Source organism: Protomyctophum parallelum (genome assembly GCF_964188405.1).
Source record: "Protomyctophum parallelum genome assembly, chromosome: 1".
Taxonomy (NCBI): Eukaryota; Metazoa; Chordata; class Actinopteri; order Myctophiformes; family Myctophidae; genus Protomyctophum; species Protomyctophum parallelum.
Genome location: NC_139697.1, coordinates 88,360,548 through 88,383,344, shown reverse-complemented (window position 1 = coordinate 88,383,344; position 22,797 = coordinate 88,360,548). Strand labels below are relative to the sequence as shown.

Sequence of the window (22,797 nt, the reverse complement as noted above, 5' to 3'; positions counted from 1 at the left end):
CACCCTGCCACATACTGCTTCAATGATCTACATTTCGTATGACAGTAACAAAAGGATGTAAAAAATATAACAGATGTGCTTATAGCAAAGAAATAAAGCTGTTTATAGCTGTTTTAACACATTCTTTGTCCAACCCTCTATATGTCATGAATACTATTTAAAGAGACATGCATTTGTAATGAATAAAATTAAAGTGTTTGAGCATGGTAGAAATGTTAGAATAGCCTAAATTTCACAGTGCTTCCACCTTGGTTGACTTGCACCTGCTAAACAAGGCACCATATTTTGAATAAAAAAATTACATAAAATTGAAGGTGAAATGTAACACGTGGCATTTCTCTCCAGCCCGGAATGCTAGTTTACAGTAGGTCTCACTCCTACAAAAAAACAAAGTGAGAGTGGGATTCATTAGTCTACTCTACTCATTAGCCTCCTCATTAGCAACCTCGTGGGGCTCAAGCCTGCTTCTGGCCCAGGCCGTGGCGTAACGGTCTGGGCACCGGACTGGTAATCCAGTCGCAGTGTGCCGCGGGTTCGACTCCCGAACCCGACACGGCCTTTACTGCATGTCATCCCCCCATCTCTCTCCCGTTTCCTGTCTGTCCCTTAAAAAATCAATAAAAGGCGTAAGCCGCAAAAAAAATATCTAAAAAAAAAAAAAAAAAAAAGCCTGCTTCTGTTGGTGCATCTGCCTTGTTTGTTTGTGATATAAAACGTCCGACTTCTCCTCTTGTTGTAAACAAAGGTCTTGCACGTCTGTCAGGTCCTGTTGAAGGGCTGTGCCGTTTTAACCACCCTCTGTTTTTGGATTTTGAGCATATTCCATGCAGACAGTGATGGAGACAGTCAGGATACTCTGAAATGTAAAGCATGTTTTTCATGACTGTATGGCACTCTGAATAAAAAGATTAGGATACTCTCTATACACCTATAGAAATTTTAAGGGAGTCCATGCTGAACCAATGTGAACCATTTCGGCTTATGGAGGAAGAGGATAGCCATCATCTCACCACCGTCACAACAGTGTCTGTGTGGTGTGACCGGGCGCAGGTCCTTGTCGATACATACCTTGTCGAGAAACTTGAAGCCACTCACTCTCTCCACTGTAGAGGAACCATTGATGTGAATAGGGTGTGTGCTCACTGTATAGCTTCCAGAGTCCACAATCATCTCCTGTGTTTTGCTGACGGTGAGATAGAGGTTGTTTTCATTTCCAGGGCACTCATTTCCTGTAGTCTCATCATTGTCAGCAATCAGGTCATCAACGGTGGTGTCATCAACGAACTTTATAATAGAATTTGGTCACACTGTTGCATGAGTAAACAGGGATTATGCTACAGGAGGGGGCTGAGCACACACTCCCAGGGTTGAGTCACCTGCGGTCTGCCTGTCAGGAAGTCCAGGATCTATAGCTCCACGGCACAGGGTGATGTTGAGTCCTCTAGGTCTCTCAACTTGATATTCATCAGTTTATAGGCGAGAGAAGGCAGTGTGGATCGTGAAAGGCGATGATGTGGTCCGTGAATTTTGACCATCTACTTGGAGCACTTCATGATGACTGGTGTGTGCAACAAGGTGGTAGTCATTCTGGCAGAGACCTTTTGTTTACTTAACAGGGATGATAGTGGTTCGTAAAGACGCCTTCCAGCTGGTTTACACACTTAACCCTAGAACACTAAACATATTTTTTGTTACACCATCACTAAACACGGGTATTATTAAAAACATTTCCCATCAAAATATATTACAGTACAGCAATACATGACAACTTGAGGTACTCTTCTTTAATATGTCATCATGACTTTTCACAAAAAAACAAAAAAATGATTTCATGGGGGCCCTATCATGGGGGGGCAAAATCGGTGAAAAACGTGCATATTATTTTTAAAATATTCCTAAAAAAGAAGAGGAATGAAGTTCTCCTTTGGTCCACCCATTCCTAAGACATGTGAGATTTGTCCAGTGAAGAAAGAATTTAATAAGAAAAAAAGAAAAAAAGATCCATTGTGGGTGTATTGGATTTTTCTGGATTTTTCTCTATCACACTATCACTAAACACGGGTGAAAGTCACCCGAACACCTGCCTGTAAGAAAAACGAGTGGGCAGAGAAACAAACCTACCTTTCACTGAGCATCATGAAGGTTTTGTGAACTAGGGAGGACATGAAAAAAAGAAGAAAACATTACCCCTGCTCACTGAGGCTGTGTTTGATTGATTGATGGAAGTTATTTATTAACAGTATGCACTATGCAGAATGGGTACATTTCAAATGAAAGCACAACACAATACAAAAACTATTACTGTGGACGACACACTGGTAAAGCATTACACTTGTTTACAACAGGGTCCACCATTTTCAATTCATCAGAACATTTAGAGACGTACAAATATACACTTCTATATAAAAACTTGAAATCATCATATAAGGAGGTAAAAATGGAAAAAGAAAAGAAAAACATATACAGAAAGGGGAAAGGGGTGTGGGGGGGACTCAGATTTTACAGGGCCACTTTCGAATTGCAGCTGTAGGTGCCCTTTGTCTTGATGGCTGTTGGTAGGGTGTTCCACATTTTGGTGGCATAGATAGGAACGAAACATGGCTTGTTGAACTCCCTCTGGTGTTGTGGATGTGGACTTCGTTGACATTAAGGAAGAATGTAGACAGGTACATGGGTATCCTGGTGATGTAGCGAATCTTGTGGACCAGACCCATTGCAAGATGCTGTACTCTGTCATCAACCCTAAGCCATTCCAGCCTGTCAAAATGGGCAGGGAGAGGTGGGTTCAGGGAGTGAGGCCAAGTAGTAGCCTGACCAGTTTGTTTTTGGGAAGTCTGAAGCCTTTGTTTTTAAGGATCCCTTCATTGTCAATGGCGTTTACAAAACAAACATTGAACTAAAGACAACATGAAACCTACTAAGAAAATATCCGCGAAGAAGCTAAACTAATTTTAATTTAGGAGTGGACAAGAAAATCCGTAATAAGTTTAGCTAATAACTTTTTGGATATAATGTGCAGAAAAGGTTAAGCAGCCTTCCTGGTGGAAACCATGCGGCGTTTCTGAACCGCAGTGGCAGGGGGGTTGGACGTGACCTCATCTCGGAGCTACAAAATGAGCGTAGGGACTGAGGGCTACGGAAAGATTAGCCTCCAGGATGGAACCGAATACCGAAGAAGTCGCTGGTTTACCAATTTGTCTCTCTGCCTATTGGGAGAGCTCTGGGCGAGCTCTCCCGCCGCGGGGTGACATGTCCAGCAACATGTCCGGACTTTCGGGGAACTTTGCGGCGACATGTCCGGCGAGTTGTCCGCACTTTTCGCGGCGAGTCGGAAAACCGCCGACTTCTCCGGTTACCATGGAACCAAGGTAGGTCATTTCATCTAATCAATCAATAAATCAATCAATCAATGAACCAATCAACCAACCAACCAACCAATCAATCAATGCTGGTTTTAGCCTCGTAGCAGTTTTGACCTGTAGGCTACTATCGTTGAAATGTACCCACCAGTATACTGTGAATAAAATTATCAGACAATCAATCAATAATACCTGCTACATTGGACGTGGTACAGCATTTCTATTGAACAATAGGGTGCAATATCTCCATCTAGTGGGCACTGGGCAGATCCTTACACCTGGGAAAAACTGAATCCATTCTCTTCGGATCAAATAGTAATCTCAGCAAGGCAGATGGCTTCCTGGTTAGGGTGGGTGACAATATTATCACACTCCATCCTGGAGGCCAATCTTTCCGGTGATAAAATGGCCACCAACGTAATCAAAAAAGTAAATCAAAGAACAAGATTCCTTTACAGGATCTCCTCACTGGTCAACAAAAACACCTTGAAGACCTTAACAGGAGCCCTCAGACAAGGTTTCTTTGACTATGCATGCACCTCTTGGTACCACAGCACCTCAAAGGCCCTTAAAACAAGGCTCCAAACCTCCCAAAACAAACTGGTCATGCTCCTACTTGGCCTCACCCCCCGAACCCACCTCACCCCTGCCCACTTTGACAGGCTGGGATGGCTTAGGGTCGACGACAGAGTACAGCATCTTGCAATGGGTCTGGTCCACAAGATTCAATACACCACCAAGATACCCATGTACCTGTCTAAATACTTCCTTAATGTAAACAAAGTCCATACCCACAACACCAGAGGGAGTGCAACAAACCATGTACAACCCAGATTCGGCACAAACAAGGGACTAAATTATTTTCGCTCCTATGCCACCAAAATGTGGAACGCCCTACCAACAGTCATTAAGACATGTGAATCCCTTGACTCCTTCAAAACCGCTCTCAAAGGGCACTTACGGACGGCTGCAATTCGAAACTGCAGGCCCCTGTAAAATCTGAATCCCCCCCCCCCCCGTATATGTATCTTTTCCCTTTTTGCTTCCTTTATGATGAATTCCTGCTCTGTTCTTTAACTATATAGAAGTGTCTATTTGTATGTCTCTAAATGTTTTGATGAATTGAACAAGGTGGACCCTGTTGTAAACAAGTGTAATGCTTAATTGGGTCGTCCACTCACAGTTAACAGTCTTTGTATTGAGTTTGTGCTTAAAATGTACTGTAATTCTGCAAACTGTTAATACATTTTTCAATCAATCAAAAAAAGATTGGCTCCTCGAGTCCTTGGATGATCCTCGAGTACTCGATTCATTTCCGGGTCAGGTCACAGTCGGTCGGGCGACGGGTTGCGTTGGAGGCGCGAGCCGAGGTCCATGGCTACATTGGCTACTTGGCTAGCCTAGCAAGGGGAGTACGCGCGAAGAGAAAACCCGTCTCGCTTGTTGTGGTTTTAGCCGTCATTACATTATGCAGCGGTACCACCATAGTATGTAAACAAAAAAGGATCTGAGACGCGAATCCGCCGTCGGCCTGTCTAATCTCTCGAGATGACGGAAATGCTGAGGTAAAAACTAAAAGTAGACGTTACTATAATTATTTATTTCGCGGCATGATTAGCTAGAGCTAGACGTTAGCATTTGTAGCTAGCTAACTGTTAAATCAAATGCGTGTGTTTCATACGGTTTCTGTTAGTTTAGTCACAATCTTAGTGCATACCAGCTAACTCGGAATATACAAATGTCATTGTTTAAACAAACTGGGGAGAACAAATCGGGATGTTCAGAGATATGGTAACGGTAAAATGTAACGAAACCATTGTTCTCCGGAGGAAATCCCGAAAAACAATTGTGAACTGATTGATTTTGATTGCAATATTTATTAACAGTTTGCAGAATTACAGTACATTTCAAGCACAAACTCAATACAAAGACTTAACTGTGAGTGGACGACCCAATTAAGCATGACACTTGTTTACAAGAGGGTCCACCATTCATAAAAACATTAATCAAATTCATCAATTCATCAAAACATTTAGAGACGTACAAATAGACACTTCTATATAGTCAAAGAACAGAACAGGATTTCATCATAAAGGAGGTAAAAAGAGAAAATAAACTTATACAGTGAGGGAAAAAGGGGGGGCGGTGGGGGAGATTCAGATTTTACGGGGGCCAGTTTCGAATTGCAGCCGTCCGTAGGTGCCCTTTGAGAGCGGTTTTGAAGGAGTCAAGGGATTCGCATGTCTTAATGACTGTTGGTAGGGCGTTCCACATTTTGGTGGCATATGAGCGAAAATAATTTAGTCCCTTGTTTGTGCCGAATCTGGGTTGAACATGGTTCGTTGCACTCCCTCTGGTGTTGTGGGTGTGGACTTTGTTAACATTAAGGAAGTATCTAGACAGGTACATGGGTATCTTGGTGGTGTATCGAATCTTGTAGACCAGACCCATTGCAAGATGCTGTACTCTGTCGTCGACCTAGCCCTACAAGCAGAACCCAATGCTACTTAAGTTTCTGACATTTTTTAGACCCAGAGCATGGGGTCCTATTCCACCTCCACCCTGCCACCGGGTACGCACACATAAATAAACGCAAACACCTTCGGATAAGTCCTTCTGCGCTCTTTGAGGACTTTTTTAAGTGTGAGGGCTTCTGAATGTGTGATCTTTAAGTACCTATAAATACCGCTGCGAATATCTCCTGTGGCGCGGAAGCCGTTAAGTATTTTGTTTGACCAATTTGGTCGCTTTGATTCTTCTCTTCCTTCCTTGTTTATTGACACCTCATTGTACCGCCTATCTGGCTAGCTAGTGGCGCTATAGCTATGACAGAGCAGATCAGAGGCAGGAACGTAGCCGGCACAAGCCAACCGCACATCGGGAGGCGGTACAATAAACAGTAAATAAACAAGAAGAATCAAAGCGACCAAATCGGTCAAACACAAATCGGTCCGCGACACAAGAGAATTCGCAGCGGTATGTATAGGTACTTATAGTTGACACCTTCAGAATAATGCAAACGAAAAGAAGACGTCAAACGGTGCAGACTCGATGTTACCGAGGATATTTATGTCCGCGTTCCAACATTCCCATACGAAAATATAGATACACACAGGGACCCTACGCAAAGTGACATCCAAATTTCAGAAAAGCTTTACGGAGGGTTCCGAGAGGGGCTATCGTCGACCCTAAGCCATTCCAGCCTGTCAAAGTGGGCAGGAGTGAGGTGGGTTCGGGGGTTGAGGCCAAGTAGGAGCCTGACCAGTTTGAAACAATTTTATCTCTCAATTGAGCCGAAGGATGCATGGCAACACTGAACACCAACAAGCTTTTTAATTTATCAGACAAGATCTCTAAATGGCTGTATAGTTGTAGGCCTACTACTCTACAGTAGCCTACAGGGGATAGTTTCCCCACTATAGATTTGTATGGGCTTGCAGAGCTGATCAATGATCAGGCAGCTCGGACTTCAACACTTTTTGACCATTGGCTATGTGGCTTTCCTCGATCCTAGCCACTTATTCTCTCAGGCTTATGGCATATAGTTGTTGGTACATTTTGTAAAGCGTCCTTGGGTTCATGAAAGGCGCTATATAAATTCAAGCTATTATTATTATTACTCATGATCTAAGAAGTGAAAAGCCTGGTCACAACTAGCCCCTTTCGGGATCCTCTGACCTCTGTTACCTTTTCTAAATTTTGGACAGCCCGTACCCTAGGCACCTTCCTAGTTATTCCACTCTCCATAGGAATGATAGGACTCAGCTTTGTCACTGTCTGCTCACGGAGACCCGCAGGGTTGCTTGAGTGTTGATGCGATGTTTCAAAGATGCATAAAGTTGCAGTAGGAGACTGCAACTTTAGTTGTTGGCTTCTCTGAAATTTTTGGCTTCTCTGAAATTCTCTCTTCCTTGACTTCCCATGCACTTCCCATGCAACGATGCATGTAGCTGCTCCAAATCAACTCACAACGCGTCTTTGCATCATTTCATCTGGCCGCGTGAACGCACCATTTGGTTGTGTAATCAGTGGGAAGTATTTGTCTCTGATGTCTTTGTATAGTGGGCAGGTGGTTAGAAAGTGTAGCTCTGGCCCAGGCCGTAGCGTAACGGTCTGGGCACCGTACTGGTAATCCAGTCGCAGTGTGCCGCGGGTTCGACTCCCGGACCCGACACGGCCTTTACTGCATGTCATCCCCCCATCTCTCTCCCGTTTCCTGTCAGCCTACTGTCTGTCCCTTCAAAAATCAATAAAAGGCGTAAGCCGCAAAAAAATATCTTAAAAAAAGAAAAGAAAGTGTAGCTCTGTTTCCACCACATTTTGTGTGCAGTGGGTGCATAGTCTGTCTTCCCTTGGGAGCGGAATCGGTCTGTGGTGGCCTTTCTCTATTGCCTATAATGGGTTGAATCTAGAGTTGAAACACCAGCCATTGACAGTCCATACATCTAAACAGAAGAGTCAGATCATCTGATTCTATTAAACTCGCCAACATTACATTACATTTAAGAAACAAACACTTGGCAGATAGAACGTGGTGTGCCACATTTTTTATGTTAACTACAGACTAAAGACAATAAATATTTCCATGGAAATAGTGAGAATCATGTGAGAATCATGGTCTCAATTCTTGTGGAAGAAAATCGAGATTCATGTATGTTCTAACAATTCTTAATATCCTGTCTGTAGTAGCAAGATGGATGCGTTGGTGACCAAACTCCATGAGTACATGGCTCGTTCTGCTGTAGAGGACAGTAATGACACATTAGCTTCTCAAAATGTGGAAGGTATTAATATGATTAAAAAAAAATATATTTTCCCACCACAAAATTAAGATATTAGTTTAATATGAATTTGCTTAAACATGTAGTAGATAACTGATTATTTTATGTCCCACAGATCTGCCGGCCAAGGATTCAACAGGCCCAAGTACCACTGAGGTTTAATACTTTTAATGTTTTGGGGTTATTTCTTCTCACGGCCAAGCTACACCGGGCATGTGTGCGTTTGACGTAAGCGCACTGCACGCACAAAGTATGCATGCGAAATGCCCCGGCTACACCAGATCTGTGGCGCGCAGCAGATTTGTGCAGGACCTTCCAGGAGGATATATAGATATGCGCATATGGGGGCATACGCACGTAAACATTTTAGAACCGATCCTATTTTTAGAGCACGCGTAGGATGGCCCGCGGTATCCGTGCGTCTGGTGTAGCTGGTATCATTGACATATATTGGTCCTATCCAAACGCACTGTACGCGCGCAGTAAACGCATACGCACGCACGCAAAATTGTGTAGCTTGGCCGTCACTTTAAAGCAGAATTATGTCCCTTTTCTTTAATTAATAAAATATATTTTTGTCCAATCTGTAGGAAAGTTACATACAGTAGTGCTTGCTTGATTGCATTACTTTATTAACAGTCCAAAAAATGGCTGGTTTCCATTGGGGTCCTTTTATACTCTATTCATTGAAACAATTATAGAGAAATATACAATACTGTGCTAAAACATATAAACGAGTAGAAAACGATTTTCTTTTTACAATGTACAGTAGGGGAAAGGTGGGCTTTGACTCTTTACACAGGCCAGTTTCGAATTGCAGCCACCCGTACGTTTTCCTTTAGAGCGGTTTTGTAAGAGAGTAAGGATTCACACTTCTTTATGACTGTTGATGGGGCATTCCTCATTTTTTGTGGCATAGCAGGAGAACCAATTGAACCCCTTGAGCCAAATCTAGGTTGAACGGGATTTGTGGAGCTCCCTCTGGTGTTGTGATTGTGGACTACATTGACGTTTTTGAAATAGTTAAGACAGTTACATGGGTGTCAATGAGGTTTAGTGCATCTAGCATTTGAAATGAACACTGCTCTGGTTGTGTTGTCAAAGTACCTTATGAGGTACTGTACTAGAAATTTGAAACGAGGAGAAAATAGTTGCAGCCCACAGTTCCAAAGTTACCTAAATTAAAAAAGGCATAGTTCTTAAAAAACAGAACTTTGTCATGAGAAATATTGACATTTAATTTAAGCTGTTCTTTAAAATGTATCTTGGTGGGACTATTTTGAATATAAGAGAGGATTTTCTATGAAAGAAATCTTGACATCATATATGTAATTTGCCTCTAAAATGTCCCTTTGCAAAATCTCTTATTTTCAGGCTGGAATCTCTGTGGATCTCTTGAAGAATTCAGGATCAAGGAGGTGGGTTTACGTTTAATTGAAAATCGAGTAAAGCACCACTTTAATTGTCTCCACCAGGCCGAAGGCATGTGGAGAGCGTATGTTTTGCACTCCGTCCACCCATGTGTGCGTGCGTCCGTCCGTGTACAGCTAATCTCCGGCACCGTTGTTGCGGCCGATGCCAAACTGCACACATACACTCCCCGGATGTACATTGTGCTTCAGTATGTTGACAAGCTTCATGGAGATGCTAATTTTCCTTTCCAACTCGACTTGGCACCTGCCCACAGAGCCAAAACTACTAGTAACTGGTGTACGGACCATGGTATTACTGTGCTCACTTTTTGAATTATATTACAGAAGAAAATGAACTTTTACAAAATATTCTAATTCGCACTCGGACAACTCTGTGTCCCCATATTCCATCCCCATTGGCTGAGATTGCCTTCCAAAGTTTTCCACATCTGCCTGTTGCGCCACCATGAGGCCAATTTCAGCAGAATTTAAACGCTTACTGTAAATCGCTCGGGATTAAGAACGCCTGCTAAATGCTTAAATTGTCAATTGATATTATCCTGGTGGAGACCGCCAATTTACCTTTTAGCATTGCTCCGGTTGCTATGCAACGCCTCCGTCCCCACCAGCTATGGGTTTTTTTCATCCAGTATCGAGCCTACGATTTTCAAAGCCCTGTATCTCTAAAGCTTCGAGCACTCGTGGTGAGCCGTCGCACATCACGATGATCGGATTTCATTTGTGACTTTGTCTCGCATCACTCATATATGTAACCGTTTCTGACTAGAGGTAAGGGGTATGAAACGGAGACTCAACAGCTGCGTGCAAAAAAAGAGTTAAGAACCATGCTTATAGGAAGTTTATGTTCTTTTCTGTTTTACTAATATTACAGGAAACCATCTGTTGTTATAAAACACTCTGGGCTAGATGAATCTGGTGAATCAAATGCAAGTGACAATGACATTGATTTGCCCTTCAATTCAAATGGTGACCTTGATCTAAGCAGATTACCAAAAGGTAGGTATTTAATATTCCTGCTGCATAAGAAATTTACATTTACTGAAGTCTGCAACTGAAAGTAGCTTGAGATTTCACTGTCGGGGTTTTCTTCACATAGGAACTGTTTTGGTAAAACCTGAAGCAGTGTGTCAAGTAAGAGACGACTTCAGAGGTCCGGAGTTTCGTAGTCGGAAATCTGGTCACCGCGATTTTCCAAGGAGACGTGGAGGTAAGCTATTGATGAATTAACGCTGCTGTAATTTGCTAATTTGTAGCAAGTTGTCATAAATATTTAAGGTGGTTGCACACTGGACGCGTTTTTCGGAAACGCCACTAAAAATCCGCGTGTAGGGACCTTTTAGTGTGGTTGTTCCAGTTTTCCAAACACAACGACCATGATAGGATTGAGAGCACTATAACAATTATAGCATTTAGAGCATTATCATATTACAGCCTGTAATGACATTGACTTCTTGAAATCTAGTGTTGCAATTTACAGTATAATGTGAGATGACAAGTCACATTTCACATAAATATGCCCCAATACATCAGGCTTAATTGGTTAATCGATTTGCATAAGTTGCAGTACCTAGTAGTAATGGTTTGATTTTAAAATCATTTATATACTTAGTTGACCGGAGCCCTAGGCCCCCGGTTCGTGCCCTGCCACTGGTCTGTGTTGAAGTTTGCCTGGAAAACATGGAAAATGTGTAAGAACACTGTAAACATAGAATCCAGTAAGGCAAGCAAGGAAGGGCATATTCCTTCTTTCAGCATCTCTGTTTCAACTCAATTGAATTCAACATGCTTTACTGACATTACTATAGCCGGCCTGTGTCTTAATCTGCTATCTGTATGTGAGAGTGGCTGTGTGTTGCTATGTAAATTCTCTTAGTAACCTGGGCTTTTATTCGTCTCGATTGTATTTGATACCAGGCTTTTATTGAAAGGAGGCATTTATACACTGTTTACTCCATCTCCTTCTCCCCCCTCCAGTTAGACTGCTGCTCTTATTAGTTTTATTGTCCGCAGCCATGAAAAGTGCTTAGTGGCTTTCTCTCCCGAATGCTCCACTCCTCTTAACTGAACACCAAAACTTGTGTCTCCGTTCGGATTATTGTTTATTGTTGTTGTGATGTGCTCGCCGACATAAAGTCAGGCACTGACGGGTAGCGACGCCCACTTAAAACAAATACAAATAAATAACTAATAAAGGAAGTCGGTTCTTGAATGCTTCATTCAATGCCACCCCCGGTAATTAATAGAGGCATGGCTTTTCATTGGAGGATATTATTAGAGGATTACGGTATCTGCTATCTCTGGGACTAAAAATAATTCAAGATAATGTTTTAAGTGGTCATGCCATTCTGCAGTTGCATACACCGATTCATTTATCTGCTGTGCGTCTTGTTGAATTTCTCTTCAAGCTGTACACTTGTTTTTTAGAATTGTGTGAATAGAATAAGTGCGCAGTACACTGCTTTTACTGTAGCTCAAACAACTGGGGCGCAAAAAAGGAACACGCAATCTTCCTTTACAAGATGAGAAATGATAGGCTACTGAATTCAAATGTTATCAGGTCTCCCATTTGAAGACTTAGGATAGTTGTTTGCAATAGGCGGCCGCCGGCCTGTGATCAATAATATCTGGCAAGCCAGATTCACCCCTACCACTGTCTGTAGTATATTTTCAAGTGCAGGGATTATACAGAAAGGAAAGACTGCAGCAGGAAGCTAATGCAAAGTATTTCACTAGTGTGAAGGTGACTCCACCAAACCTGTTTATTTTGCATCGAGGAGCCAATAGCCATGTGTGTCTGACTCTGTGTTGACTGTGTACGTCGCCTCGGCTAAAAACACAAGGGAAGCCTGTCTTATGTTTCGCCGTACGACCTGTTGCATCGGCATGCTGATCTGCAAGCTCACAACGTCGCCTCCGCAACACGTTGTGAGCTAGTATTTTCAGCACGTGTAAAAATGGAGAATGAGACGTTCAGAAACCTTTGCCTTTACAGTACACAAGCTGGCTGTCACAAGTTGAAAAAGGATGTGGCCCATATGACATAATCAAATGTCATAATCATTATGAGACATAATCAAAATGTAAAACGATTAGGCCTACAGATTCAGTGGAATTTCACATTGCAAGGGTGCAGGAAGAGTGGGCACCTAAACATTAAATTGGCGATTTTCTTCCCTAAATGTCTTTTTAAATAATTAATTTGGACATATTTTACTTGTTTAATCCCAAAGGGGATTTATCTTTCTTTGTTTAAAAGGATCCCTGGCCAGACAAATATGCCTTAAAACACTATACTTGCCCTCTATATCAAAAAAATAAACACACCTTAAATATTTTTTATTTCTTTCATAAATGGAGAATCTTTCATATGTCATATGACATATGTCTAGTAGTCCATGTGTGGTCCAGCCCCAGGGAATGTATGTAATGCACATGCTAATAAAAAGTATTTAAATATTGCTTTGATGCTATTATTCTTAGGAAGTATTAAGTTGTTTTTATTAGCATATGCATTCCATAGGGCTGGACTAGCTCTGGTCCATAGCCTTAGTGCTTCCATCTGCGCAGGGCAGATATATATCATCAACCTGCGATGGGAGCAAAGATTCTCTATTCATGAAAAAGAAAATATTCATAGAGAGCAAGTATAATGTTTTAAGGCATATTTGTCTTATTAGCCAGGGATCCTTTTAAGGTTTGGACTTTTTTCCAATAGGAAATTCACATTTGTTTGCATTTAAAAAAAAACGAAATCGAGGTTTCAGAGAAAAAGGTAAAATCGTGCAGCCCTACCGACTACTACTATACACTTTTACAGACTACTTCAGACTACAGCAGACTGGCATTTATTTCCAGCACAAACTGTCAGCCGCTGTCGCTTTGTGCATGCCTTAACCCATTTAGGCCTGACGTCGAACTTTTAAAAATGTCTTCTAAATTCTGACAGTTTTCTGAAAGATGTTTCTGTGCTCCATATTTCATGTCAAGAACCCCAAAAATAATATGTAATTGGCCACCAACCCCCATTCGAAAATATGTTGTTCCAGGAACCCCTCAGAAGCAAAGATTTGACTTAAAAACGTTGGCTCTGAAAGAATATACCGGTATATTCAAAGATTTGTGACATATTTTCACGATTTTTCAAAAATAGCAGACTTACAAGCTCGTAGCGTGCCACTCGGTGGCACGCTATGAGCTTGTAGATCTGCTATTTTTCAATAGCTAAATTGTAACGTAATGTTTAAAACACCAAAAGGGGTTCCCGTCAAAAATGGGTTGATGAAATCCGATGACCACAGCAGAAGGTGGCAGTAGTCTGCAGCACTGGTCTGGTCTGCAACAGCCTGCCATGTCTGCTTAAGTGACTTTGGGCTTGTTTTCATGTAAAGTTGCTTGTAAATATTCATAGTTGCGGGTTGCTCTAGTTTGAGCTCGTTTCTGAAGTACATTGGTTAGGTGGGCTTGCTTTCAGGAAAGATTATTTTTTTGAATGTAGTGGCGTAGTGGTGAAACATGTTTTCATAGACACTGGTCACTTATTTCACTCGCAGAAGAATCTGGCAATACTCAACTCGGTCTCGGGCCAAAATATTATATAAATTTTTGTGCTAGCTTTGCTTTGGATTTCAAATGTTGATCGATTGGTTGTAAAGTTGAGATTGAGAATATGGTAATTTATCTACCGTAGTTCAAATGTGTGACGGGCAAATGTCTCTGGCTTATCCCATTTTGGGGTGGGAACCCCTTTTGGTGTTTTAAACATTATGTTATAATTTAGCTATTGAAAAATAGCAGATCTACAAGCTCATACAAGCTCATAGCGCGCCACCGAGTGGCGCGCTACGAGCTTGCAGGTCTGCTATTTCTTTTAAATCGTGAAAATATTTATTTCAGAAAACTGGAGGATTTAGAATAATTCTTTAAAATGTTGAGGTCAGGCCTAAATGGGTTATTTAGGCTTGCTTTTGCAGCACCAGTAGTAGCCCTGGCAGAAACATCACGAGCGTTGAGTGATCCATGGCTACATCATTAGCAGTCGAGAGGTCCACTCTATACGGAATCTATACGGACGTCGGAGCCCGACTGAGCTTGCTCGGTCGGAGTTAGAAACGATCCTAGACGTCCCGACCCGACGCCCAACAGCGATATCTATATCGGGTTGTCGGCATCTCCAAACAACCTGTTCATGCTTCTAACACTGTTTGCACACAGTGTTTAATTCTAACTTTGATACAGGTAATAGTACAGTAGCAGGAATGTGGGTTGGAGAAGGGAAGAAGGGAGGCATACATACTATCATCCGACAGAGCATTGCTCCGAGGTGCGCTGCGGGTCGGGAGAGGGTTGCGGTTAGGTTTAGGTGTCTGCCCCGGGGGAAGTTAGGGTTAGGGTGAGGGAGGAGGTAGGTTGTCGTTCGGACCAATGCTCTGTCGGATGAAAGTACTGCGCTCAAACTGTACATGTATGTGTTGTCAGTATGTCTCATGTGTTTGTACTGTATGTCATGTTGCACCTTTGTGTCTTTAGTACTGTGTACTTGCACTGCTGTAATGTTGTAGTTTTGTGTATAGGACCCCCCTCTAAAACGAGCATCTCAAGGGGCCATCCTCTCAATACAATTCTGACAAACGAGTAACCAATTTTTCTTGGCTAATGAAAGCATTGTGTTTTTTTGTAGGTGCACAACAGCAAATTATAAACTGTACCGCTTGTGGCCGTCAAGTTAACCACTTCCAGAAAGACGCTTTGTATCGTCATCCAGTTCTCAAAGTACTTGTATGCAAGGTAAGCCTCTTCATAAGCCTTTTTAGCACTGCAATTATTTGGACTGCCATATACTGTGGCATCGTTTGGTGAATGATCCCACCATGGCTTGTAGCCTTGATGGTCACATTATTATTGCATCTTCAATATGTGAAAATAATCACAGATATAACCCATTTAGGCCTGACCTCGAAATTAAAAAAAAATCTTCTAAATCCCCCAGTTTTCTGAAATAAATATTTTCACAATCTTTAAAAAATAGCAGACCTACAAGCTCGTAGCGCACCACTCGGTGGTGCGCTATGAACTCTGAAAATCTGAAAATAAATTATAACATAATGTTTAAAACATCAAAAGGGGTTCCTGCCCAAAATGGGATAAAGAGTTATTTTGAGATCGATGCCGATCTTTTCGGACGCTATCGGCGCATCCTTAATAATTTGATATGAACATGAAGATGTTCTTACTGGAATTTGTCTTTTTTTCTTTTGAATAATTGCCTTGTTTAGCTTGTGATCAAACTTTGAACTTGTAAACATTACAGTCATTGTAATGTAAAATGTATTCTGTCTATTGGTGAGTTTTAATAGTGTTTACCGTATGTTTTGTTCTTCGTCAGTCTTGTATCAGGTATTATTCAAGTGATGACATTAGTAAGGATGGAGACGGGATGGATGAACAGTGCAGGTATGATGGTTGTATTTACCATTTTCAATAACATACTGCCACATAAAATTAAGTTGTTAAGTCTTTCTATTTTCTCTTCATACAGATGGTGTGCAGAAGGAGGCAACTTGATCTGTTGCGACTACTGTAGTAATGCCTTTTGTAAGAAGTGCATTTTAAGAAATCTGGGGAGGAAGGAACTATCGGGCATTTTGGAGAGCAAATGGTACTGCTACGTCTGCAGCCCAGAGCCTCTACTTGACCTGGTAGTGGCCTGTGACCGCGTTCTCGACAATATGGAAGATCTCTGGCAACAGCAGCGCAAAAAGAACCGTCCAGCGCAGGAGCAGTCTGAACTTTATCACATGTTGACAAAGCTTCCCGAAAACATTGCCTTAGATAAGTGGGACCACAGTGGCATGGACGGCAATGTGGTGTTCAACTACAACATGCTTTCGATCCCAAAGGAGCTCACCAAACAGGCCAAGTACTTGATGGACTCGACGAACACGATAAACAGATCATTTGTGAATTTCATTCAAAGTGATTCAAAGGCCAAGCAACCGGCTGGCGTTAGACTTCTCCATCTGAAGTCTTTCCTCTCTGTGCTGAAAGGCCTGCGTAAAACCTACAACGCACTGGAGGAAGGTCTTAAGGAGGAGTTCAGTGACTTGGGTATATCGGACTCTTGGGAAAGCTTGCTTAATGAGGACTTTGATATACAGAATGTAGGAGCCGAACTCGGCGATTCCGATGATGCATGCATGAAAGAGTTACGAAAGTTGGCTGCTGAACATGTGGACGATCACGATTCTGACTCAGAAGATGTAAGGTTGTCCTTACATGAGAGAGCTGCACATTCACAATCAAGTCGCAGAAGGGGGAGACCCAGAAAAGATCTCCAGATTCCCGCTGACCTCGACTTGACTAAGAAACTAGTTGTGAAACTAGTGCCTATGGAACAAAAGCCTTCTAATAGCCCAACGACCGAGGCAGTCATTCACATGGAGCAGGAAGAGGAGACCGAGGCAGCACCACACAGGAGGGGGGGAAAAGAAGAGACAGAGGCAGCCACTCAAAAAAGGGAACTGAAGACTGATTTAGAAATGCACACGGGGAAGGAAACGGAAGGGGAGACGGAGGCAGCCATGCACAGGAGGGGGCAGCAGGGAGAGGAGACTGACACAGAAATGCACCTGAGGCAGGAGAAGGAAGACAACCACGTTGTGGATGGAGAGAAACGTGTTGGAAATATTCAAGCTGATGAAGAGAGAAAATGTGAAATCGGCACAGGAGCCAAGGATACTTCACATGTTGAAGAAGAACATAAAAACAGACGATCTCCTCGAGTGAAGACTACACCTTTGCGTCGACCAAGTGACGTGAAGACCAATCCCTCCCTTTCAGCTGTTAACAGTGACAGTGATTCAGATCCCGAGGACAGCCCTACCACAAAGACAGCCAACGAGGCCGAGGATGAAGGGTTTAGCAGACTGAGAGAGGACTCTGATTCAGATGAAGTTCCTGCTGTTCTACTTCAGCGGTCAGCCATGGCACACAGCTCTGACGATCCCCAGACCGATGACGACGAGAAGGGATCAACACAAGTGACAAAGAAATGTCTCTTTGCGCTCACTAGGACCCCACCAGAGAGGCTTCACCGCAAACGCAAAGTTGCGGATTGTTCCTCTGAATCCGACGGGGGTGACCGAAGAGCCAAGGTTCAGAGAGGCACAGATTCCTCTAGTGATGACAAAAATGTGCAGAATGAAATGAAAGACCGGAATAAAATCCGGTCTTGCTTGATGAAGAGACATGACTCAAAGGAGGGTAGACGACAAACCAGGAAGTCTAAAAATGTAACCAGGTCGCAGGAGAAGGAAATGGACACCTCTGCCTCATCGAGTGATGAGGAACCCGACGTGGACTTGGATTCTGAGAGTGATACAGATGTCCAGAAGATAAAGCCAATCCTAGAGGACGTGTCCTTGCAGGGAGCAGCGACATTCCATCATCAGTCATCCGGTGAACCTTTCTTTACCTATCTGCACGAATATAATTAACCACATGTCAGGCAAATTGTCTCTCTAACATTCTTTTTTAATCTCATACTCTGTATTGGGATTATTAAATGTGAGTGCTTTAAAAAACACTGCTTCTAAAGGGCACTCACCAAATTATTTTGGCCAAACAAAACATGTAAACCTTTCAGGCGTAGTCTGTCTTCATCAGAGCATGAATATACTAGTAGTACTAGTGTCATGAAATTTACTAGTATACCTTTTTAATTTTTTGTCTGGGAGGGGCAGTCACTCAACAAATACATGTATTAAGCTTTGAAACTTCTTTGAGTCTGTGAATGGTAAAAGTTACATGGTACAGATCAGTGCAATCACAGACGGATCAATGCAAAGGTGAAATGGTTGCTTACTTACTTTATGTTAATAGCTCTGGTACATAGCGTTAGACGGAGTTTTCCTTAATGCTATGTTACTTTCAAGCCGGTGCGTGCACCAGCTGGTAGAGCAGCCTCTCGGTGGTTGTAAAAATAATAATAATACTTTGGCTTCTGACCAAAACAAAGACTGTTTAGAGGAGTTGAAAGCTTACTATCCTTAGTGGGAACACTTGGAACCCCACCACGTCTTGTCTAAATTACACCTTTTGTCTACCCTGAATTTTCACCTCATTATTCTTCTGAATCGCCAGGAAATATTATTTTAATGGTAGCGATTCAGGGCTGGAGCCAGGCTACCTTTAGTCTAGAAAAGAAAATATTTCACACAAATTCACAAATATTTCACAAATATCTGGTCAATGGGACTTTTCTATTGACAAGATCTGTAGAGGGCGTGGATTAACTAAAACAGCTTTTTGAGTGGTGCAGGCACTCCAATGCACAGCCTATGTTTAGGGCCCCTCTGACTGTTTAGGGCAGGGGTGGCAACTTTGACGATGGAGAGGGCCACTATATTTCCACACTCACTCCATAGGGCCACATTGCAATTGTCATAGCAAAAATAGCTGATTGACAAGCTCAAAACGTGCCACACTGTGACACGTTTTGATCAGCTATATATGAATTTTAATCTTGTATTATTTTTGCCATGTTTAAATCGTAACATTTTGCATTTAATTATAGTTATGCTAACTTTATAAATAGGCTACATTGGACATAAAAAAGACAACATTTGAATACTAATTAAGCTAGTATTTTAGACTTTTTTTTGGAGTTGTAACAGCTGAAATCAATAATATATCAGTATTGCGATATTAACCTGAGGGCCACATTAAGTGAAGGTGGGGCCCTTGCGCCGCCAGTTGCCCATGTATGTACCAACAGGTGACAAAGTGGTGCTGTTGAGCTTCATACTGTGCACATGCAGGTGCATGATGGGAAGCTGAGTTTTTAGCAGCCATTACGTCTCGCACGCGCACACAGAGGCCAGGGAGGAGGGCTTCTACAGTATAGTACAGTAGTACAGCACCACTCAGTTCAGACAGGGCTGATTTAGTTCTTCCGGTGATATATTTTATTTTCTGGCCAAATAGTGTATTTTGGATGCGAGGTTTTAACATCTTAAACCTGTCTTGTTTTGGTGAATAGCGAAAGTCTGTGTGTGTATATATATATATTTGTTTTTTGAGAGGCTGTGGCTACTGCGCTACCGTGGGTGTGAGCCTGTGAGGGGAAAGGATCGAAAGTACCATACCAGATTTATCCTGGGGGAAAATGGAGAAAACATAACGACGATAGTTTTTGAGTCTTTGGAGAGAAAATTAATCCATGTGGCTTAATTCTAGTCATGCATTTTGGTTAATGAAAACGGGTTGTTCTGAGTGAGACACTCAAGTGTCTGTTAAATCTTTGGTCATGACAAAATGGGAATATGTGACGTGTACAACTTGCTCACTGTTCCATTTTGTTTGTACTCCAGGGGATGAGGAGCAGTCCCATTCTGGGCCCTCTTGGGCAGCAGAGGAAGATGATGACCCTGAAAATAGGTATGGCTCAAAAAGACAGGACTTAACATTTGTAACACACTCTAAATGTGGGAGAACGCCTAAGAACCTCAAATCCTGTGTTAAATCTGGTGTCGGTCCCGTCATCGAGACACGCCAGTCCCAGTTGCGACCAAAACGTAGCTGCAGTAGACCAGCGGTCTACCAGCGGTAATGTACAGTGTTATGTGCACTAAACACTTTATGAATCTGAGCTCGATCCTCTACTAATCTTGCTTAGCCTGTCTTGCCTGAATGTTTGGCCAACATGTCATTTGAAGGTTTTCTTGGGATAAGATTCTTTTGGAATTAATTTGGCATTGACTGTATACAAGTTAATATAAGGATTCCGGTCCATGAGCATATTACTTGCGCTAGATAGCCTTGGAGAACAAATTAAGCACATGTGTTTGATATTTTTGTAACTCAACATACAAAGATATATTTTAAGTTTATCGCCAGTAACATTTGTCTATGTTTAGACTGTTTTGAAATTTGGTCTCTTATAACAGAGAAGTGAGCCAAGCTAGTTAAGCGCAGTCCACATAACTGAAATGTCCTGGTTTCGTTTTCTGCCTCAGAGCCTCTTACATGTCATCTCTTCTTCTGCTCTCAATTTCCTGTCTTTCATTTCAATAAATCATGAATGCTTAAAAATAATCTTTAAATGTTAGTCTCCTACTGAGCTGTACTATTATATATGCATAAAAGAAAGCTGTATGGTTACATTTGAGAGTAGATCATTGGTTAATTATGAAAGTACTTTATTTTTATTACAGCTTGTTTGCAGACACTTGCATTAAAAGTGCATAAAGTTGCATTAACATTCACTATACGAATTTAAGAAGGGTTCGATGTACTTGTGCATCTGCTTCCTTCAATACTTTTGACATTTTTGTTGCTTCTGCGTTTTAGTTCAAACACAAAAACTATTTGATTTAAAACTGCATCATATTGTTCTACTGTGAAGAGGACATGCATATCCATAGAGAGGCTAACGTATTTTCCCGACAATGCATTCATGTCCTCTCAATAGAATGGTAGGATTCAGGTTAAGGGTCATTGAAGTTGCCCTTAAACACAGTGGGCTCTGCTCTACTGAACACATTTGTTTTCTTTTTGATATTTACAAATGCACGTGTTTGTAAGGTATTCATTGGGAAGTCATTTTCCTGATCAAGTAATTCTGAAAGTGAAGAAAATCTTTTTAATAAAATAACTTTCACCTTTTCCTTTTGGCACTGTTATTTTCCCAGATACTGTAATTAAACTATAATGTAGGTTGCCTTTCATGTTATTAAACAAGAGTATGACATCCTTGTTTTATTTATTATTCTGTTCATCAGCAATTACATTTTCTGATTTCTGCTTTATGGGACCTTTCTATCCTTCGCATATCTTGAGAACCTTTCATTGGTTCAACTTCACACTTTGGAGTGGGTTACCGTTAGTGAGTACGATGTTGAATGGGAAGTTGGATCAGATGTGCTGTTCTCGAAATGAACGCTGCAAGCAGCATTTCTGGGGGCCAAGCGATCGTCTGGTTCCGAACAGACACGCGTTCCGAATGGACACTGCACTATACAAAATAATACATTTTCTGAGCCTTTATTGCTGGGTAAACTAGTAAACAGTTGTGTTGGCTTTTTTGTTTTTTTACTGTAACACTTTTTTAATTGTCTTTGTACGCTTTAATGGAAAATCCATGTTGTGACTCAAAATGTCGACATTTTCTCATGAATTCAGTCCTTCCTAATGTCTGTGTGGCAGTGATGTAGAGTTTTTCTTCTGCAATGTGTTATTTTTTCTTTCGCTTCCTTATGTTTCCACAACTCTTCCAAGCTGAAACACTTGAGATAAGGGCCTAGGCTTATGCAGCTGTCTGACTACTCAATACTACTGCCTTATATTAGGGAGGAACCAGGTTTTGTTGCTCTATTCAGTATTTAGATATTCATTTTAGCTGCCCAACCCCCTTCCTATACAAAGCCAGTGTAACTTTAAACTCTATTTTAACCATGTTAGATTCATCAAACACCCGTCCTTACTTTCTGGTAATGTCCTAATACCCATTGGTGCCCATTAATTATTTTTCATAATATATTTGTTTTTCTCCACCAGGCCGAAGGCATGGGGAGAGAGTATGTTTTAATATATGTTTTTAATATACCGGTAGATCCTTATTCTTCTCATTTCCCCGGAAGGGGGCAGGGCAGCTAAAAGGAATATCAAATATCTTAAATATTGAATCGAGCAACTTAAAAACTGTCTGGGGTGTTCAAAATCTTGAGTAGATGATGAAATGACAAGCTTTTTAAAAAGTGAAATAGGCCCATATCTTTATTTTGGGGAAACACTTTCTGTACAGTTGGATATCATTATATTGGGAACAGCTTGCACCCAAATTGCGATTTACCTTTTATAGGTGTTCTATCCACAATGTTTAATTTGATGTTTTTACTTTAAGTACCTACTTTACTATAGCTTTTTAGTTAATTCATTATATTTGAGAAATTGTAATAAATGTAAACATTCCAGTGTCTGTCTGATTTGATCCAGTTTGTACCGTTTTGAGTTGTAAGTGATTGGTTTGCAGCGCTTATATCAGTTCAACAGAATATTCCCCCTGGTTATTAGAAAATATTGCTAGAATTTACTCGCACAATTTCAAACTTGCAGACCAAATGAGACTAAAGAGCCCCTTTGGTTGTCCCATTTTAGCAGTCTTTCTAGAAAAGCTACTACGCATTTTTGTAAATTCTTCTGTTGATGGTACATATCTGGAGACAACAT

General features: G+C 41.6%; 1 protein-coding gene across 1 annotated transcript in view; it reads left to right on the top strand.

The window, feature by feature from the left end:
- Positions 1 to 4,716: 4,716 nt before the first annotated feature.
- Positions 4,717 to 22,797, top strand: part of atrxl (ATRX chromatin remodeler, like) — a 34,172-nt gene continuing 16,091 nt past the window's right edge. Inside the window, exons 1-10 of the mRNA XM_083782844.1 lie at positions 4,717 to 4,924; positions 8,046 to 8,143; positions 8,256 to 8,296; positions 9,515 to 9,558; positions 10,445 to 10,569; positions 10,670 to 10,780; positions 15,251 to 15,357; positions 15,956 to 16,023; positions 16,109 to 18,027; positions 19,941 to 20,007. Coding sequence (XP_083638970.1) covers positions 4,908 to 4,924; positions 8,046 to 8,143; positions 8,256 to 8,296; positions 9,515 to 9,558; positions 10,445 to 10,569; positions 10,670 to 10,780; positions 15,251 to 15,357; positions 15,956 to 16,023; positions 16,109 to 18,027; positions 19,941 to 20,007 — 2,597 coding nt within the window. The 5' untranslated portion in view covers positions 4,717 to 4,907. The remainder of the gene's footprint in view (positions 4,925 to 8,045; positions 8,144 to 8,255; positions 8,297 to 9,514; positions 9,559 to 10,444; positions 10,570 to 10,669; positions 10,781 to 15,250; positions 15,358 to 15,955; positions 16,024 to 16,108; positions 18,028 to 19,940; positions 20,008 to 22,797) is intronic.